The 15,741-nt window shown below is 38.2% G+C and overlaps 1 protein-coding gene across 9 annotated transcripts in view; it reads right to left on the reverse strand.

Moving 5' to 3' along the window:
* grip1 (glutamate receptor interacting protein 1) overlaps positions 1 to 15,741 on the reverse strand; it is a 572,286-nt gene that overhangs the window by 364,456 nt on the left and 192,089 nt on the right. For 3 of the 9 annotated variants that reach the window (XM_039769731.1, XM_039769723.1, XM_039769722.1), the window contains exon 1: positions 4,838 to 5,331. The exons of 2 other annotated variants lie outside the window; for them this stretch is intronic. In XM_039769731.1, coding sequence (XP_039625665.1) covers positions 4,838 to 4,970 — 133 coding nt within the window. In that variant the 5' untranslated portion in view covers positions 4,971 to 5,331. Of the gene's footprint in view, positions 1 to 4,837; positions 5,338 to 15,741 lie in introns of those variants that run through there. 4 more of the 9 variants (XM_039769729.1, XM_039769721.1, XM_039769727.1 and 1 more) reach the window with 3 other exon arrangements.

The raw sequence follows: 15,741 nt of genomic DNA on the forward strand, positions 1-15,741 counted from the left end.
CAAAAATATAACCAACAAAGCTGAGTCGAGTTTCTTCAATAGTGCAGTTTAAACACAGGGCATCATGTAGTCTCTGAGCTTTGTTGACATAGTTTCCACTTCATGACAACAGAAGTAATAGTGCCCACAAGGATATCCAAATATTTGAATATTGTGTTTTATCCTTTTCTTAATTGATACATTAGTGTTATTTTGCCTCCAACCTCTTTCGAATGCTCTCTAATGTTCACTTTCACAGCTATCCTTCAGATTCACAAATTGAACAATGACCCCTTAACTGTGGTAGTTTTATCCAGTAAATACAGCAGTCATTTTAATGATTCACTGGCAGTAGCCAACTGTTAGGACAATGTGTCCTCCTTACGCAATTGTCTTATACTTCTGTAAATACCAAACAGAGCCTGAATACTTATTATTACTTAGGATTAAATACTTATGATTTTTTGTAACATAAAAAAAAAATCTCAAAACAATTAATTTTATGTGCCTTGAAATAAAAATAATGCAGGGAGAAAAATGACAGTGTTAATTATTTAGTAAAAGTACAGAAATGGGCAAGGGTCTGAATACTTTTGACATGTGCTGTGTGCCAAAAACAATATTCCATTACCAACTTTTTTTTTTTTTTTTGACAACTCTGGCATAAGATTCCAAAAATAAAAAAAAGAAAATCTTGAGCTGATTCACCAGGGATGCTTATTTAGAACCCCACTACATCATATTATATTCATGCTATATCTCCCATGCTTGTTTGCTGCTGTCACAGTAATGGAAAATTAAAGTGACGAGGTCATAGTAATAACTTCCACAACAAATAAATTCTGCTTTAAAGAAGGTAAAAATGATATGAGATACCACTTTTGGAGTCAAGACTACTGGGCAGTTTCCCAATAAACTATTCATATAAGTCTCCTGTCTGATGTACAGTTAACTGCGGAAGAAAATCAGTTCAAATCAATAAAACTGCAATAAAATCTTTATTCATGACAATGTTAAGGGAACACTAAAACACAAAAGAAGGAAAAAGCACTAATTAAACAAATACTGTCAATAGTAATTAAAAATCCCTATACTCTTATATTTTAATATTGTGTTGCTTTTGTAAAGAGTTTTTTTTCTCCCCCACACACCTACAAGCCAAAAACCACACTTTTTGCCAATATAAAATAGCATAAACAGATAGTATAATGTAACATTTGTAAACTCACATAATCAAATTTAGTCCTAAGGAGGGCCAAAGTCCATCACTGGGCAGAAGCAGAAAATGGCCCTGCACACACCCATACCAGGGAAACGTATAGTCACTATGCCAAAATGTATGTCTCTGGAGATGTGGCAGGAAAACTAAGAACACTCAAAACGAACATACACACACAAACAGAAGGACAATGTGCAGATTCTGCAGGAACAAAACCTGACACAGGATTCAAACCTAGGATGCTGGATTTGTGAGGCAGCAGCACTAATCAGTCTACTAAATACCAACACTATAGCTAAATACAAAACTTTATGGTAACAATTAAATAAATATTCACCCTCCTAGAGAGAAACTACAGCTGTGTGAGTAAGCTGGGACAGGTGAAAGGCACCAGAGATAGAGAGAGGTTACTACTGCCATCCCACAGATCTGCTCCAGGAGACTGGGTTCAGTTCTGGCATGATCACTGCTATCATATGGACTCGTCAATTTTGCCCTTAGACTTTATAGATCTTTCAGAATTATAAGTAGCTGATAATCAATCTGGTCATTATTTATCTTGTTTTAGTTTTCCCGTTACCCTGGTAAGACAAACTGAGGTATGATTTTTGTGATCCTGTAAAACCTTCTTAATATTAATATGTGGATTTATTTTGTTTCAGGGGACAGTCAATGTTTTTAATCTGGTTATATCCATTTACTGAACATACTTTTCCTCCACTTTGTCCTTTTAATTTATCATGAAATGAGCAGTCCTTTATTTTATGATGTTACTCTTATAAACTGTCTTGATGCAGTGTCAAGGGTACTATGTAAAACACTGATTGATTAATCAAGGACTGACTTTGCTCTGAAGTCCTTTTGAACCTATTTATTGCTCATGGCTAAAATATTGATATAACCTGCACAGCCTAACAAATATAATAATGTTATTTATTTATTGGACTTCTGTAAAAAGCAAAATTCCTCCATGGAGACAAACAGAGGTCTACCGAGATCATGTTAGTCACTACAAAGTATTTCCTTATCCTCTTAAACTATAACTATTTCGAATTAATATCTATAAACCTCATCAGTTGACCGAAAGCTTATACTAATAAAAAAAAAGGAAAAGAAAAAAAATCAGCTCATCAAGACCAGTTATGTACATGGAACTTCATTGGAGGTTTAAACATGATCAGGTTCTTCCCAAGTCCATACAAGATAACTTGAGGAAGGTAGGGCCTGTTACTTGGTCAATAAGCTTATTGTAATTAATATTACCAATGGAATTTTTTTTCATACTTTTGAATTCTCTGCAATAATGTTTTTGTTGAAACTCACACCCTTATAATTCATCCATATTTACACTCCTTGAATTCATAACAACTTCACATCCCACACAGCTACTCAATCCTTGCATGGTCCATTAGAAGCACACTGTAAACAATGAGAAATACACGTCAAATGATCAACGACAGCAAAAAAATGAACCGGATCTCTTCATAAAAAAGAAAATTCAAACAAAAAAAATATCTAAAGTTGCACAACTAAACTCTACAGCTTTGTCAGGGACAATGTCACTGATACTGTAGAGGCAATAGTATAATTTACAGAAGTAAAATTTAAAAATGTTCTTTAACCAGAGTTGCTGGGCAGCTCATTCTTGGTCTAAAGACTAGATGTTTCATTCATTGCAGTTTTTTCCAGGAGGCATGCAAAGCTAAAAGCAAGCAGTGTGGTCAGGGCTAGCTTTACTCTATATGCTAGCTTCACAATCACATATTAGAGAAATAGGTGCTATGTCAGTTTTGAAGATAATCGATTGGATTGGTGAATAAATAGAGTGTATCCATGTACAGATACAAGGATTATGTGCATAGGAAACCTGTGCATGCAATATCTGCATGAGTTACTGCAGTGTGAATTTACCCAAGTTTAAAGTATGGAAAAAAATGGTTTAGTTTTAGAATAAATTGGGACATCTGAAATTGAGCAGATATACATCACCATCCTAAGAAATACAAGATGTGTGTTCCATGACTTCAAGGTATATTACACATTATCAACAATTGAATTTTTAAAAGTTCATGTGGTCAAGATGCACCTTGTGTTGAACATTTGGCAACAGAGAGAAGGGACATATGTTCCACACTAATGAAACAATTATGCTGAAATAAAAAACACCTGCAGCCAAACCTGTCCACGTTCATCCATTAACAGCAGGAACGTTGGCAGATTTGGCTTAGGTACAATGAGTGATAGGCTTCACAGGAAGAGCTTGGTTTTGTGATCTCTCCCTCTCTGAGACCTCACTCGCCCACTCTGACAGATACTGCACCCTTTGCTCTTTAAACACGTCTTACCCATGCAATGCCTTTGGGCAGAAGCAATGTAATAACTCAATGCAATTAAAACCAATGCTGCTGAAACTGAAACTGCAGGCAATTTTAAAAAGAAAATAAAACCCTCAGAATGCACAAGAAGCTAACAATACATCACTGAAACTGCATTTACACGCTACCCCTTTCATCTTTTACTGCCCATAAATAAGTACACATATTAATTTACATTTTAGAAGACTGGTGCTCTGGCAGGTTAAGAAATCTCAGACCAGAATGAACATTCAAGATATGATTACTACCACAAATAAAGGCTTCTGAGCACAAATTGAGATTCTAAAAAGAAAAGTGGCTTGACATGTTTCAAAATTTTAAAGGAAAGCCTTTCCTGTCTCCAAAGTGGGCTTCAGTTTAGTCACCTTTTCATTTGGTTTGACACATTCATCTTCATCATCTTGGAGCTCAAATGGCACCACTCACAGATGGACTCAAACTGGCCAAGCCTTCTATTGTGAAAAGAGGCAATGCATTGCATCTTGTAATAACCTCAGAGCCAAGTAACATCTCACCTTGTATTCCTTCTGCACTGATACTCTTGTGCTATAACAAAGAAAACAGGAGTCCACATTCCACAAACACAGAGTCAGATCTTAAGCTTGCACAGTTAAGACTCCACATTCTAACACTGCCTAGTATCCACAAAGGTGGATGAACTCCCTGCTATAGACCACACAGGTAAAGCTTTATCATATACTGTACTCTGACAAATTGACCATCCTGACTATTCCGCTTAGCGAAGCTTGGTACTTCATTTGGCACCACTACTAATGACTATATTTTCAGTTCAGGCTTCACCTGATGAACTTGTACAGTAATTCCAAATACGTGTATAGTATCACTGGCACCAAAGCCGGTTCAATTAAGTGGCTTCAATTTTTATTGCCTGACGCTTACTGAAACAACCGGCTGACAACTCACAGCCTTGTATATTGACCCGGGAGAGACGATAATGAATGTGGCTGCCTCTAGAGACTCCATCTGATACCCCTACTTCTCTGCCACCCCAGGCAGACTGGGTATAAGCACCTCTGATACATGGCCGCAGTCAGGATCTCGCAAGGCACTCAAAAATGTACGGCTGTATTTCCAAGCTTCTTCTAATGTTCGCACTGCAATGTGGAGTTTTGCCTACCACCCTTGCCTACTTGGGAGACTGGCAGTGCGGGATGTGCCCCCTGGCGTGCTACTCCAGCTGGCACGCTTCTTTGTGTAAACACGGGGGCTGTCCTCTCCACCCCCTCCCCGGCGTCTCACTTACTCTGCAGGTGCTCGGAGGCGTAGTAATAGACGTCCTCGTAGCCTTCGTGGTAATCCTCCTCCGGTCGGTACTTTTTGCCTTTGCGCCTCCGCGAGCGGCGAATTTGCCTTACAAAGCCCAAGAAGCGTTCCATCGTTTCACCAAGCGCACCGGCTAGGTAGCGGTAACCGTGACAAAGAGCCGCCAGATCGAAGCATGTGAAGAAAGAAACGGAACGAGAGTGAATCAGTCCGTCAGCGGGGACTGGATGGAGTGATGAGGAGCGGCTCCTTCGGTGGATACTACACGCTGCTTGTCCGGCGCACGAATAAATCAGTCCATTCAAAAGGCAGGGAGATCCCGGCGGTGCCCCTCCTCAGCGAGTCATTTACCTAGAGGGGGACGGGCAGCGTTCCCCACTCCACCCTGCTATGAGGAAAGGTGCACGAGCACCGCTGGCTCAGTCCTCATGCTAAAACGGCTGCGACGAGCCAGGGAGTGGGCAGTATAGTTGGCGCGTACGCGAGTGCCGCGGCGCGTTCCACACGCAGCTGCTGCACACTTTTACACATAAACGCACGCACGTGCACGCGCGCGCGTTACCGTCCATACAGACGCGCCCGTTTTCTCATCGCTGCAATTACTGTATTTCGACGTTAGATGTTAAAATAATAATAATAATATAAAGGCAGCGACGGCGGTTGCGTTTCAGTTGTGCTAGCTCCAGTCGTAGATTTCAAGTTTTTGCAAACAATCTCAGTGAACTCTCGACATTACTCGCCGCAGCAATTTTTCAGAGCTGCGCAGACGGTATTCGGATTAATTGGAACAAGAATCCGTGACGTTGCGCAGCACAGCTAGAAGACCGACCTCAGCACCGCTGCGCAAAAATGGACATAGTGGCAATCAATTGAGCATATCTAACGTACAATTTAAAAAGTAGTCATATTTTATTTATTTTAAATATTTAGATTTTTTTTTAAACTTCCAAATAAGTATGTTTGCCTAGTGACTATGACAGGTATCGTGCCATTCAATGTTAGTTAATGTTTTGTCCCCGATCCGGCCAAGGCAAGTTTCAGCTACCCTTCACCCTTAAAAAAACTGCTGAAGAGCGTGTTTACACAATTAGAAGATTTAGCAATGCCACCTCATAGTGTTTCAAACTCTTAAAACACTCCTGGGTTAATGGTTCCAAGTTTGCTTGGTGTTAGTGAGTATATTAGTGCACATAACCTCCTGTGGTAATCTTATCCAGAGTTATTTAATTGGAAATCGGAGGTGAGAAAGACCAAAGATAAATGAATCAATACTGATTTCTATTACAAAAATTCATGTTATGAATGAATTCATTTCCAAGATATGGTTAGTATGAAGTTTGATATAGGTGGTTACAATCACTTTATCACACCTAATCCATTTGTGTTTTATATAATGTCCTTTAGCAAAATGTCCTAGCTTGAATAATTGTCTACTTTGGGTGAACAGAGAAAACCCATATTGCAGTAACGCTAGTCAAAAATTGAAGACTAGGAATAAAATTGCCTATTTGTAGAGTGTCTGTCTATGAACCAAGTTGATTTTCATGCTTACTAAGCAGCAAGAGTCAGGAAAGGCAGCAACATCTATTAATTCAAGATAAGGGCAACTTCTAATACAAATTACAAATGGGTGAACCAGGAGGACAGCACTGACCAACTAATCCTTGAATTTGAAAATAGAACTGTTAACACCACCAGTAAATTCATGTTAAGAAAAAAAATAAACCACCACATGTTGCACACTTAAGTAGTGAGTGCTTAGGAGGAGGGCAGCCTAACGTGAAAGATAAAAAGATGAACAAGATGTGATAAGAACAGAAGAAAGGAATGGAGACTTTCTTTTGGGGTTGACCCAGAACACATATATAGCCTTTTTTATATCACACATTTTAATATTCAACTTAATGCATTACCCATATTTGTTTTCTGTTTTACTTCCACGTAAACAGAAGTTTGGTAATGGGGTAAAAATTTCACTATTGAGTAAAGTTCAGATTTTCATCCAGTGATGTTCAAAATATAGAGAAATGTTGATTTTAGCATGGTGTGTGTATATTTGTGCATCTGTGGAAAACCAAGGTTGATTTTTACATCTTTAAATTACAATGTTTATCATAAAATAAACTTTTTTTGAGAGTAGCTCCTGGATGTCAATGTCAATTTATTTATATAGCACATTTAAAACATAGGAATGCTATGGCCAAAGTGCTTTACAATAAAAGAAAAAACATACAATTAACATAAATAGAAATAAAATAAATTAACATTAAATAAATAATAAATCGTAGTAAGATTACATCATCACAATGAGGAAACCATCAGTATTGCTGAAGGTCACAGAAAGCAAGTGAATAGAAATGAGTCTTTAATCTTTTTTTTTAAGTGTTCAATTGTAGATGACTCCTTTATGTAATGAGGTAAAGAGTTCCACAGGCGAGGAGCAGCAGCTTGGTATGAGGGACAACAAAGATAAAAAAAAAAAAATTACATTAAGCAGTTTCTAAGATATCCACCCTCAGTGCCAAAACCTGTCTATAATGACAGAGTGTGAAAAAATTGGCCTATCAAATTAGTTTTATGTCTGCTTTGTTACTAGCTCCAGGCCCATTATTTTTGGCCCTGTACTTAGCCCCCAAGCCTATTGATTTGGAAAATTTCTGCACAACTAGTTTTGAGATTTTTTATTTTTGACACTGTTTATTTAAATATACAAATACACACACACACAGAAACAAATTTATAACATCGCTGACTGCTTGTTTGTTCATCCAAAGCATATGCTTGAGGATGAAGACAGAAATACATATAAACACCTCACACCACAATAAATCTGTAAAGTTCAATGTGCAGTCAGTCCTGTACCAATCTGTCTATCTATGCAGCTTGTTTAGTTCATTTGACCCAATGCGTTTGGGTTGGGTTTTTTTTTTTTTTGTTTTTTGTTTCTTAAACCAAAGTGCTCGGTCCTGTCTCAGCCTGTGATAGAACCCTTGCATACCGCAATACAGATATAATCTTAATAGATCAAATACATGGTAGGTTTATTATGTCTACTTAACTCATCCAAAGTCTAAATATCCATTCTCTGTATACATGAGACAGAATGTATAATTCTTTCTAACATGAAAACTGTTTTCATTATTCAGTACAGAAATGTTTGGAATGACAATTTCATCTTTTACATAAAATTCCCCATTACATTTTATTACACAATAATGTATGATAATGACGCAAATTGCTCATCAAGACTGTCTAACTCTACGTACATAGAGACACAATGGTTCCAGGTATTCAGTGCTTCCAAAAATGCTATCCTAAAACATACCAACAGGGGTCATTTACTTTGAATTTTTACTAATTGGTGATTTGAGTTAAAATAGTTTTCTGGTATAAAAAATCTAATTCTGATTGCAAAATGTGTAATCTTTACAAGCCTTAGCTGTGCACTGTTCATATCCAATGTTGCATACCTACCTGCACAACACACAAATTAACAGAAGACCTTTTGTCGCAAGATTAAATCATACTATAGAATTTTTTTTTTTAAAAACAGAAAACAAGTGGCAATCCTTGATTACGAATAGCTCCAAAAAGAATGTCCCCACTATTCAGTCCAATGTAGGTGCACTAATGCAAGTTACTGTCATGACACAAAAAAAAACAGAATTGTAACTGCACATGCCTACCTAAAAAAGCAGAGGGGCAATTTCTATCTCTGCCAAAGATAACCACAAAAGAAATTTGCACAGGTGAGAGAGAAAAAAAAGGATTCAGACACACAAAGATTTCAGTCTATAATATCACTTTTCCATGTAGTCTACACACAAAACATACATTTTACGATAAGGACTTGTATAAGGTCACCCAGATATTAAATGAATATTCACTGATTTTCCTCTTCAGGGAGGCTACAGATAAAGACCTGTCCCTTAAAGCCCTAAATAATGTTAATCTGTTGCGTTACTAACTGATGCAGGCATTCTCAACTTCTGATAGCCTCTATTTAACCCTTTACTGAAGTCCAAATGCTTATTAACAGATACCAAGAGACCCAAATTGTGTTTTGTCTTGCTTTTCTATAAATGATAGAGTCCTCTGAAATTTCAATGCAAACTTGCCAGCCACTGTTAAAATATACAGCTTATATGCTCCATTTTTTAAGTTGTTCTGTTTGCTCATAATGGGCTGGTTCCGAAAGCTGTTGAAATTGCAGGGGTCTGCTTTCTTTCATTCTGTAAATGGAAAACATAGGTTGAGGAAAATCAACAAATGGCAAAATTCTCTGATATTCTGTTGCCAACCTGTCAAATTTTGTTACAGCATACCTCTAATATGCTATATTTTTCATACTTTGTCCAACCTTTCACCCAACAATCTTTAGCCCAAAAGATACCTTTGATTTAAAGTACTCTTATACATTTTTCCATCCGTCCACTTTCTCCTGCTTATCTGGGCTGGAGTCACAGGGGCAGCAATCTAAGCAAAGATGTCAAGATGTCCCTTTTCCACACAACCTCCTCAAACTCTTTCAGGGGATACCAAGGCATTTTCAAACCAGCTGAGAAATGCAATTTCTCCAGCATGTCTCTGTTCTGCTCTGAGGTCTCCTCCTGGATGAACATGCCCAAAATACTTCCCAGGGGAGGCTTCCAGGACGCATCCTAATCAAAATGTCCAAACCACCTCAACTGCCTCCATTCCATGCAGAGGAGCAGTGGCTCTACTTTGAGTCTTCCTGAATGTGTGTGCTTCTCACCGTATCTCTAGGTCTGAGGTCAGACACCCTACAAAAGAAAACTCATTTGTGCTGCTTGAATCTTCAGTCTAGATCTTTCAGTCACTACCCACAGCACATGACCATAGGTGAGGGTAGGAACATAGATTAAATGGTAAATCAAGAGCTTTATCTTAGTTCCTTCTTCATCACTACTGACTGGTATAATGTCAGCATGACTGTTAACTTTACTCCAATCTGCCTTACGATCTCCTACTCCCTTGTTCCCTTACTCATGAACAAGATCCCAAGATACTCTGACTCCTACCTCATCCCCAAATCAGAGAGGCCACTCCATCCTTTCATTACTGAGAACCACAACCTCAGACTTGGAAGTGCAGATCCCCAACCTAGCCACTTCATGCTTAGCTAAAAAAAACTGACCCAAGTGCATGTCTAAGGTTACAGTCCACAAAAAGTAGTGATGCAATCCTGTGACCACCAAAGTGGACAAGCTCCACTTCTTGGCTATGCCTAGAAATTCTGTCCATAAAAGTTATGGTGACAAAAAAGTAACTCTAATAGAGTCTCACACCCACTGGGGAATGAGTCTGACTTATTGTCGGCAATACAAACTAAGCTTTTGCTCCAGTTGTAAAGGGACCAAATAGCCTACAATTGCAGGCCCAGTAGCCCATACTCCCAAAACAAAGGACATCCCAATATATGTGGTCATATGCCTTTTCAAGCACACAAAATAAATGTAGACTGGGTGAGCAAACTCCTATGAACCATCCAGAATCCTTATGTGGGTAAAAAGCATACATTTTTACTTTAGTTATTTTTATGTAGAATGTACAGTATTTTAATTCAAAGAGTTGGAGAACAGGGCACAACAAAGCTAAACAGGATATAATGTAGTACTTAAGTAAAGGAAAGCTGCTACAGGTTGCTCCCGAGTGAAGAGGCACAACCTTGTCATTGTGGCTAATGAGCGCCTACCCAGAGGACACTGGGAATTGAGTTTTCCCCGCTGGGACATCACAGTTATTTCAGGATGTCTCACTTATTGTGTTTTTTATTTTGCAATGAAAGTGGTGTTCTTCGATTTCAAATATTGATAAGTTGTTCCTTTTGGTAAAAATTAAACAAAGAAATCTAAAAAATTTTTTACAGAAAAAAATGTTAGAGCTATAGGAAAGTATGCACCATTTACTGTGAGCAGAAAATATTCTGGGGGTATGAAATTACAATAAGCACACAGAAAGGTTCAGTTATCAGCCTAACTTGTTGTTAGAGCTGAATTCACAACATCTACTCCTGTATTTGTGAGAGGTTTTCACGGATATTTCAAAGACTTGTTATTTAAAGTTGGTGACTAAATCTACAGCTGCATTTAAACAACAAAGTCTCAATCCCCGAAGTGTAATCTAATGTCTGTGCGGTCTAAGCATTGCCTGAGCTTTTACATATATATCTAGCTAACATGAACTGTTTGCTATGTGTACATGTTGCGCAGACAATGCTGCATGTTTTTTTCGTAGCTGAGGCGCTACAGTTTTCTACATTTAGAAGCAGAGTTCATTTTATGTTGAGTCAGTGTAGAAGAGCAATGGTATAAAAGGCTTCAGCACTTTCTGCCATGATTTCCTTCAACTGCAGAAAAATAAATATGAATACATAAATGGAGTTGAAACTGATTGGATTTATTAACTGCTTTGATGAATCCCAACAGCTTGAGAACTTTCAAACAAGACAAATAACATTTTAAAATCTGTGCAATAGTCTCTCCCGTTAACATGTTGCATGTTACACAAAAAACACTGAATCAAGCTACATCTGTCCACCCATCCGTTTCCATGATAAAGGGTAGGGTAGAGAGGTAGCTAGAGCCTATCCCAACAAGCATTATATGAAAGGCAGGAACAATCCGTAGACAGGATGCCTGTCTATCGCAGGGTGAACATGCACACGAGCCATTTCAATAATGCCAATTCAACTAACCTGTATTAATCAAGTGAAAATCCAACCTGACTATTTTAGACTTTGATCTTATATGGATGATCAGAACAGAAAAAGAATACAAAGCCAAATATTAAAAAAAGGCCTCTATGCGATGTCACAAAAATCAGTGATCATCATGTGATTTTGGACATTTTCACCAAATTCGAAGTGTTGTATCTCTAAAACAAAAATGAAGGTGGTCACATCAAATTGATTGTGTAAATGCAGCTTAAATCCACCCATTGTGAATGATCAATACCTTTTTGACCCATTTTCGTTTTATTCCGTGTTCCTAAGTCTTTAGTGTTCAGAAAAATATGATTTTGCAGACTCCCCTGTCATACAAAAACACTATTTGTTATCTAAAGATCAGAATTTTCACTCTGTGGTGTAGCACCAAGTCATTGTAGGGCAGTTTGTCTGGCCTTTTTTAATTTACTATACAATTATAGGCTAAACCATAATGGCAAAGCCAAAATTAATGCCTTCCTTGCTTGACAACATGAGGGCTTGCTTATTTGTTTCAGTATACAAACACTTTTTTTTTTTGACCCTATTAATCCCCTTCATATTTTGTCATCCATGATATAGTGATTTTGCCACACCCCATTCACTTCCAGGCTTAATTCAATCTTTGATTGAGGATGGCTTCATAGTTACTCCTATCTACTCATTAGCTAGATAAATTCAGCGTTCACACTATTAATACTACACTTACTCAGACATCTTTTTTTTCTTGTTCAGAAACAATATTACAGCTGAGGCACTTAGAATTCATTTTTAATTTTGAAGTTGAGGCTCCCTTTGATACCAGTAAATTAAGTCCAGAAAGACCACAGTTCTTAAGAATTTGTGAAACTGGCTGAATCCTACAGTGAGAAAAACCTTAGCTACCGAGTTACATTGTTTACTGAAATATCTGGGACATGAAGTGCAGTTGGATAAGAGAAATAATAACACACAATATCCGTATTAGCATTAACATTAATTGGCGGAAAGAGTATATCGCTGGCAGTCTGCATCCATTAGAAGCACTGCTGCCAATAATTTCATTCATGCTTAGACTTCTGATTAACCGTGCCAAGGAAACCGAACAGGAGCAGACGCTGTGTCAGATTATACAAGGAAGTCAAAACCAGACTGAACAGCAGTTAAGAGAAGTATGAAATGCCCGATGGCAAAATGTCCCAAATGGAATCCCACCTGCTGCAGCATGCAATTTCTGCACTTTGCTTTTGAAGTTTCAGAAGTTTAAAATAAAGCTAGTTTAGGGTTTGAGTCTGGCTAACATGTGCAGGCACGACCAGACGACACATCCTTCAGGGCAGAATCTCTGATGCATGTAATTACAATGCTCAGCCCATTCATGTTATAAGCTGTGTTTTTGTGTATTAAGTATTCACTGTGAAAGGCACTATAATATATAGTCAGACAGACTGACTGACTGACTGAAGATGATGAAGCTACAAGGTTCTGTCCTTTTTTAGTACTCCAAAGTTATGGGTTTAAATCCCAGACTGGTCTCTGCTTATTGGATTTATTTGAAACTCCGGCAGGTATTGTGCTCTTCTGGCTAAATCACTGGACAATAAATCACAAGGGTGCTGGTTCAATTCCAGCCTAAGACTTACTGTATGTTCTGCCACTTGTCTGAGCTGTGCTCCAGTTGTAAAAAAATATGTAAACAAGTGCAATATTTCCTGATCTTGTAGGCTTAACAGCCAAAAATATAAATTGGCCCAGAATGAATATTCACATTTCCTGCAATGCACTAGTACCCAGAGATGGCAGAATAGTCGTTGCTTAAAACAGGAAAAAAAATGGATAATCGACTGAACATTTGCTATGTTTCTGTTTATTTATGCATGACATTCAGTGCACTCTGATATGAACTAGAAAAACATTTAGGATTGGTTCTTGACTGACTGGGTCAACCCTCTATAGCTACAATATGATCTTTGTACATCAGGGTGGCATGGAGGGAAAGTAGCTAGGGATGCGGTCTTACCAGTTTTTGAATCCAGAATAATATCTCAGGACTCAGAAGTTTCCTCACCACATCTCCATCATGTACATGTTAGTTTTATTGGCAATTGTAACTTGGTCCAGTGTGAGTGAGTGTGTGCTCTGTGCTGAACAGGTCTTCCATCTTGGGCAGATACCAGTCTTGTAAAAGATGCTGCAGCAATATGCTACTATTCCATTCCTTGTAATCGTTAAGAAAATGGAAGGGTCTACTTTGAAGGTAGAGAAGTAAAAGCTAAGAACTCAGACAGTGAAACACCTAGTCACAGATTCTACCACTAAATTGTGTAATCCTGAATGTTTTGCTTCTTCTGCCTGGGTTCCAGTATGACAAATACATCAACAATTGCATCATTGTGACTTGTAAGTTTCTAATTGCATCAACTGATGTGTTGCACCCTGGATGGCACATGCAACTTAGAATTTCACTGCACTCTGTACACTGGACAATAATGACTCTATATCTATATACCTATAAAATACAGTGTGAATGTAAAAATATATGATTTCATATTATGTAGAAATACAGCCTTGTAGGAGTGTTGGCTGACAAGATAGGCATATACAAAAAAGTGTAAAGCTGCTGCTAAGTGTGACAGGCACTGAAGGTTTCTTTTTAAGTAATGGATTCAACCTTACGTTTTATAGCACACTGCACAAAGTACATTTCAAAAGCATAAATATCCACTTTCCAGAAAGGAATAAAGCAGGCTGCATTTACTTTCAGGGCATAAAGTCAGACCCAATGTGGGTGGGATGGATTTTGTCAATACAAGTCAACAGCAAAAAGGTCAGAGAGCCCTTCGGGTGAAAAGCAAAGGGACAAAAGCAAGGCAGCAATAACAACGCTACATTAAACATTTGCTCTCTGATCTTTCAAGCTGACCAGGGCTGGGAATGTGAACACCCAGGAAAAGGATGTACACACTTAATGTCAAACCCTGCAAATATGTCAAAGGTGCTGTATAATAATGTACTGCATATGCCATCTTCACCAGCCTGATAAAGAAAAGAAATTGTCCTGATATTGTCATGCAGAGATGAATAGTCATCCAGCAACACTTAAAAGCTGCTGTAGAACTGATGCATTGCATTGGGCGACAATGTTGAAATAACACAGCATAATAAAATGGAAATAAAAATATTTACTTAGAGATGAGATGACAGCTGATGCTGAAAAGATTTGAGGGTAGTGTCTTAATGCAAAAAAATAAATAAATATATGGGTATAAACAAGTCAAGTCGAATTTTACGGTAGTTGGAGTGTGAGACTACTAAAAGATGTGTTAGGGAGGGAAAGATGGGAGATAATGGCAGGAGAGGGGGTTTAAAAAACAGCTGAGACACATGAAGCACTCGTGGGAAGGCACTAAACACCCTATGGGGAAGTCACTTTCAATAAATAAATCTTTATTTTGTTTAGAAATTTCCTATGCGAGCACAATCACAGGCTTTACAAAGCAGTTTTTTATTATGACAACACAAAGAGACAATTTTATAATGGGTGCACAGTGACCATGAAAAAGCCTCAAAAGGAGAGGGCTGCAGCAGGGATTCTGAACAGACAGAAGGTTGGCCTCAGAGGATCTCAGCTGTGACAACAGTTTACTGTACACAGGGAAGACAGTGTGGCCTCGGTGGGGGGCTGGGTTGCTGAGGTCTTGGAAGTCAGCAGCAGTCTTTTAACAGAACACCAAAATGGAAAGAATGCAAGTACGGAGAGGTCAGAGCATAGGTTGAATGGAAACTGTGTTTGATGCACGTCTGGATTCAAGCAGAAGTGTGATATACTTGCATATCTAACAGCAAGATAAATAGGACAAAGCTGTGATAATCCCAGTGTAAACACATGGTACACAATGGAGGAGCAAATCTGGGCTTCTGACAGTGGAATCAAGTTTAAGAGTAGAGAAGTGGGATTCAAAGTTCATGTTGCCAAAAACACTCCAAAAGATGAAAACAGATACTATAAGCACAAGGTAATAAAGAGGCCACAGTTTGACTAGTGTGGCACTGCCTGGAAATTGCAGAGGGTCACTTTAAGTCCCTGAAAGAGAGTTCCCAAGGGCTTTTCAGATTTATATTCACATACAGTTGTTTTTTACCCCTCAATTAAAATATACACAAATAATTTTTCTACT

Source organism: Polypterus senegalus, chromosome 11 (genome assembly GCF_016835505.1).
Source record: "Polypterus senegalus isolate Bchr_013 chromosome 11, ASM1683550v1, whole genome shotgun sequence".
NCBI lineage: Eukaryota > Metazoa > Chordata > Cladistia > Polypteriformes > Polypteridae > Polypterus > Polypterus senegalus.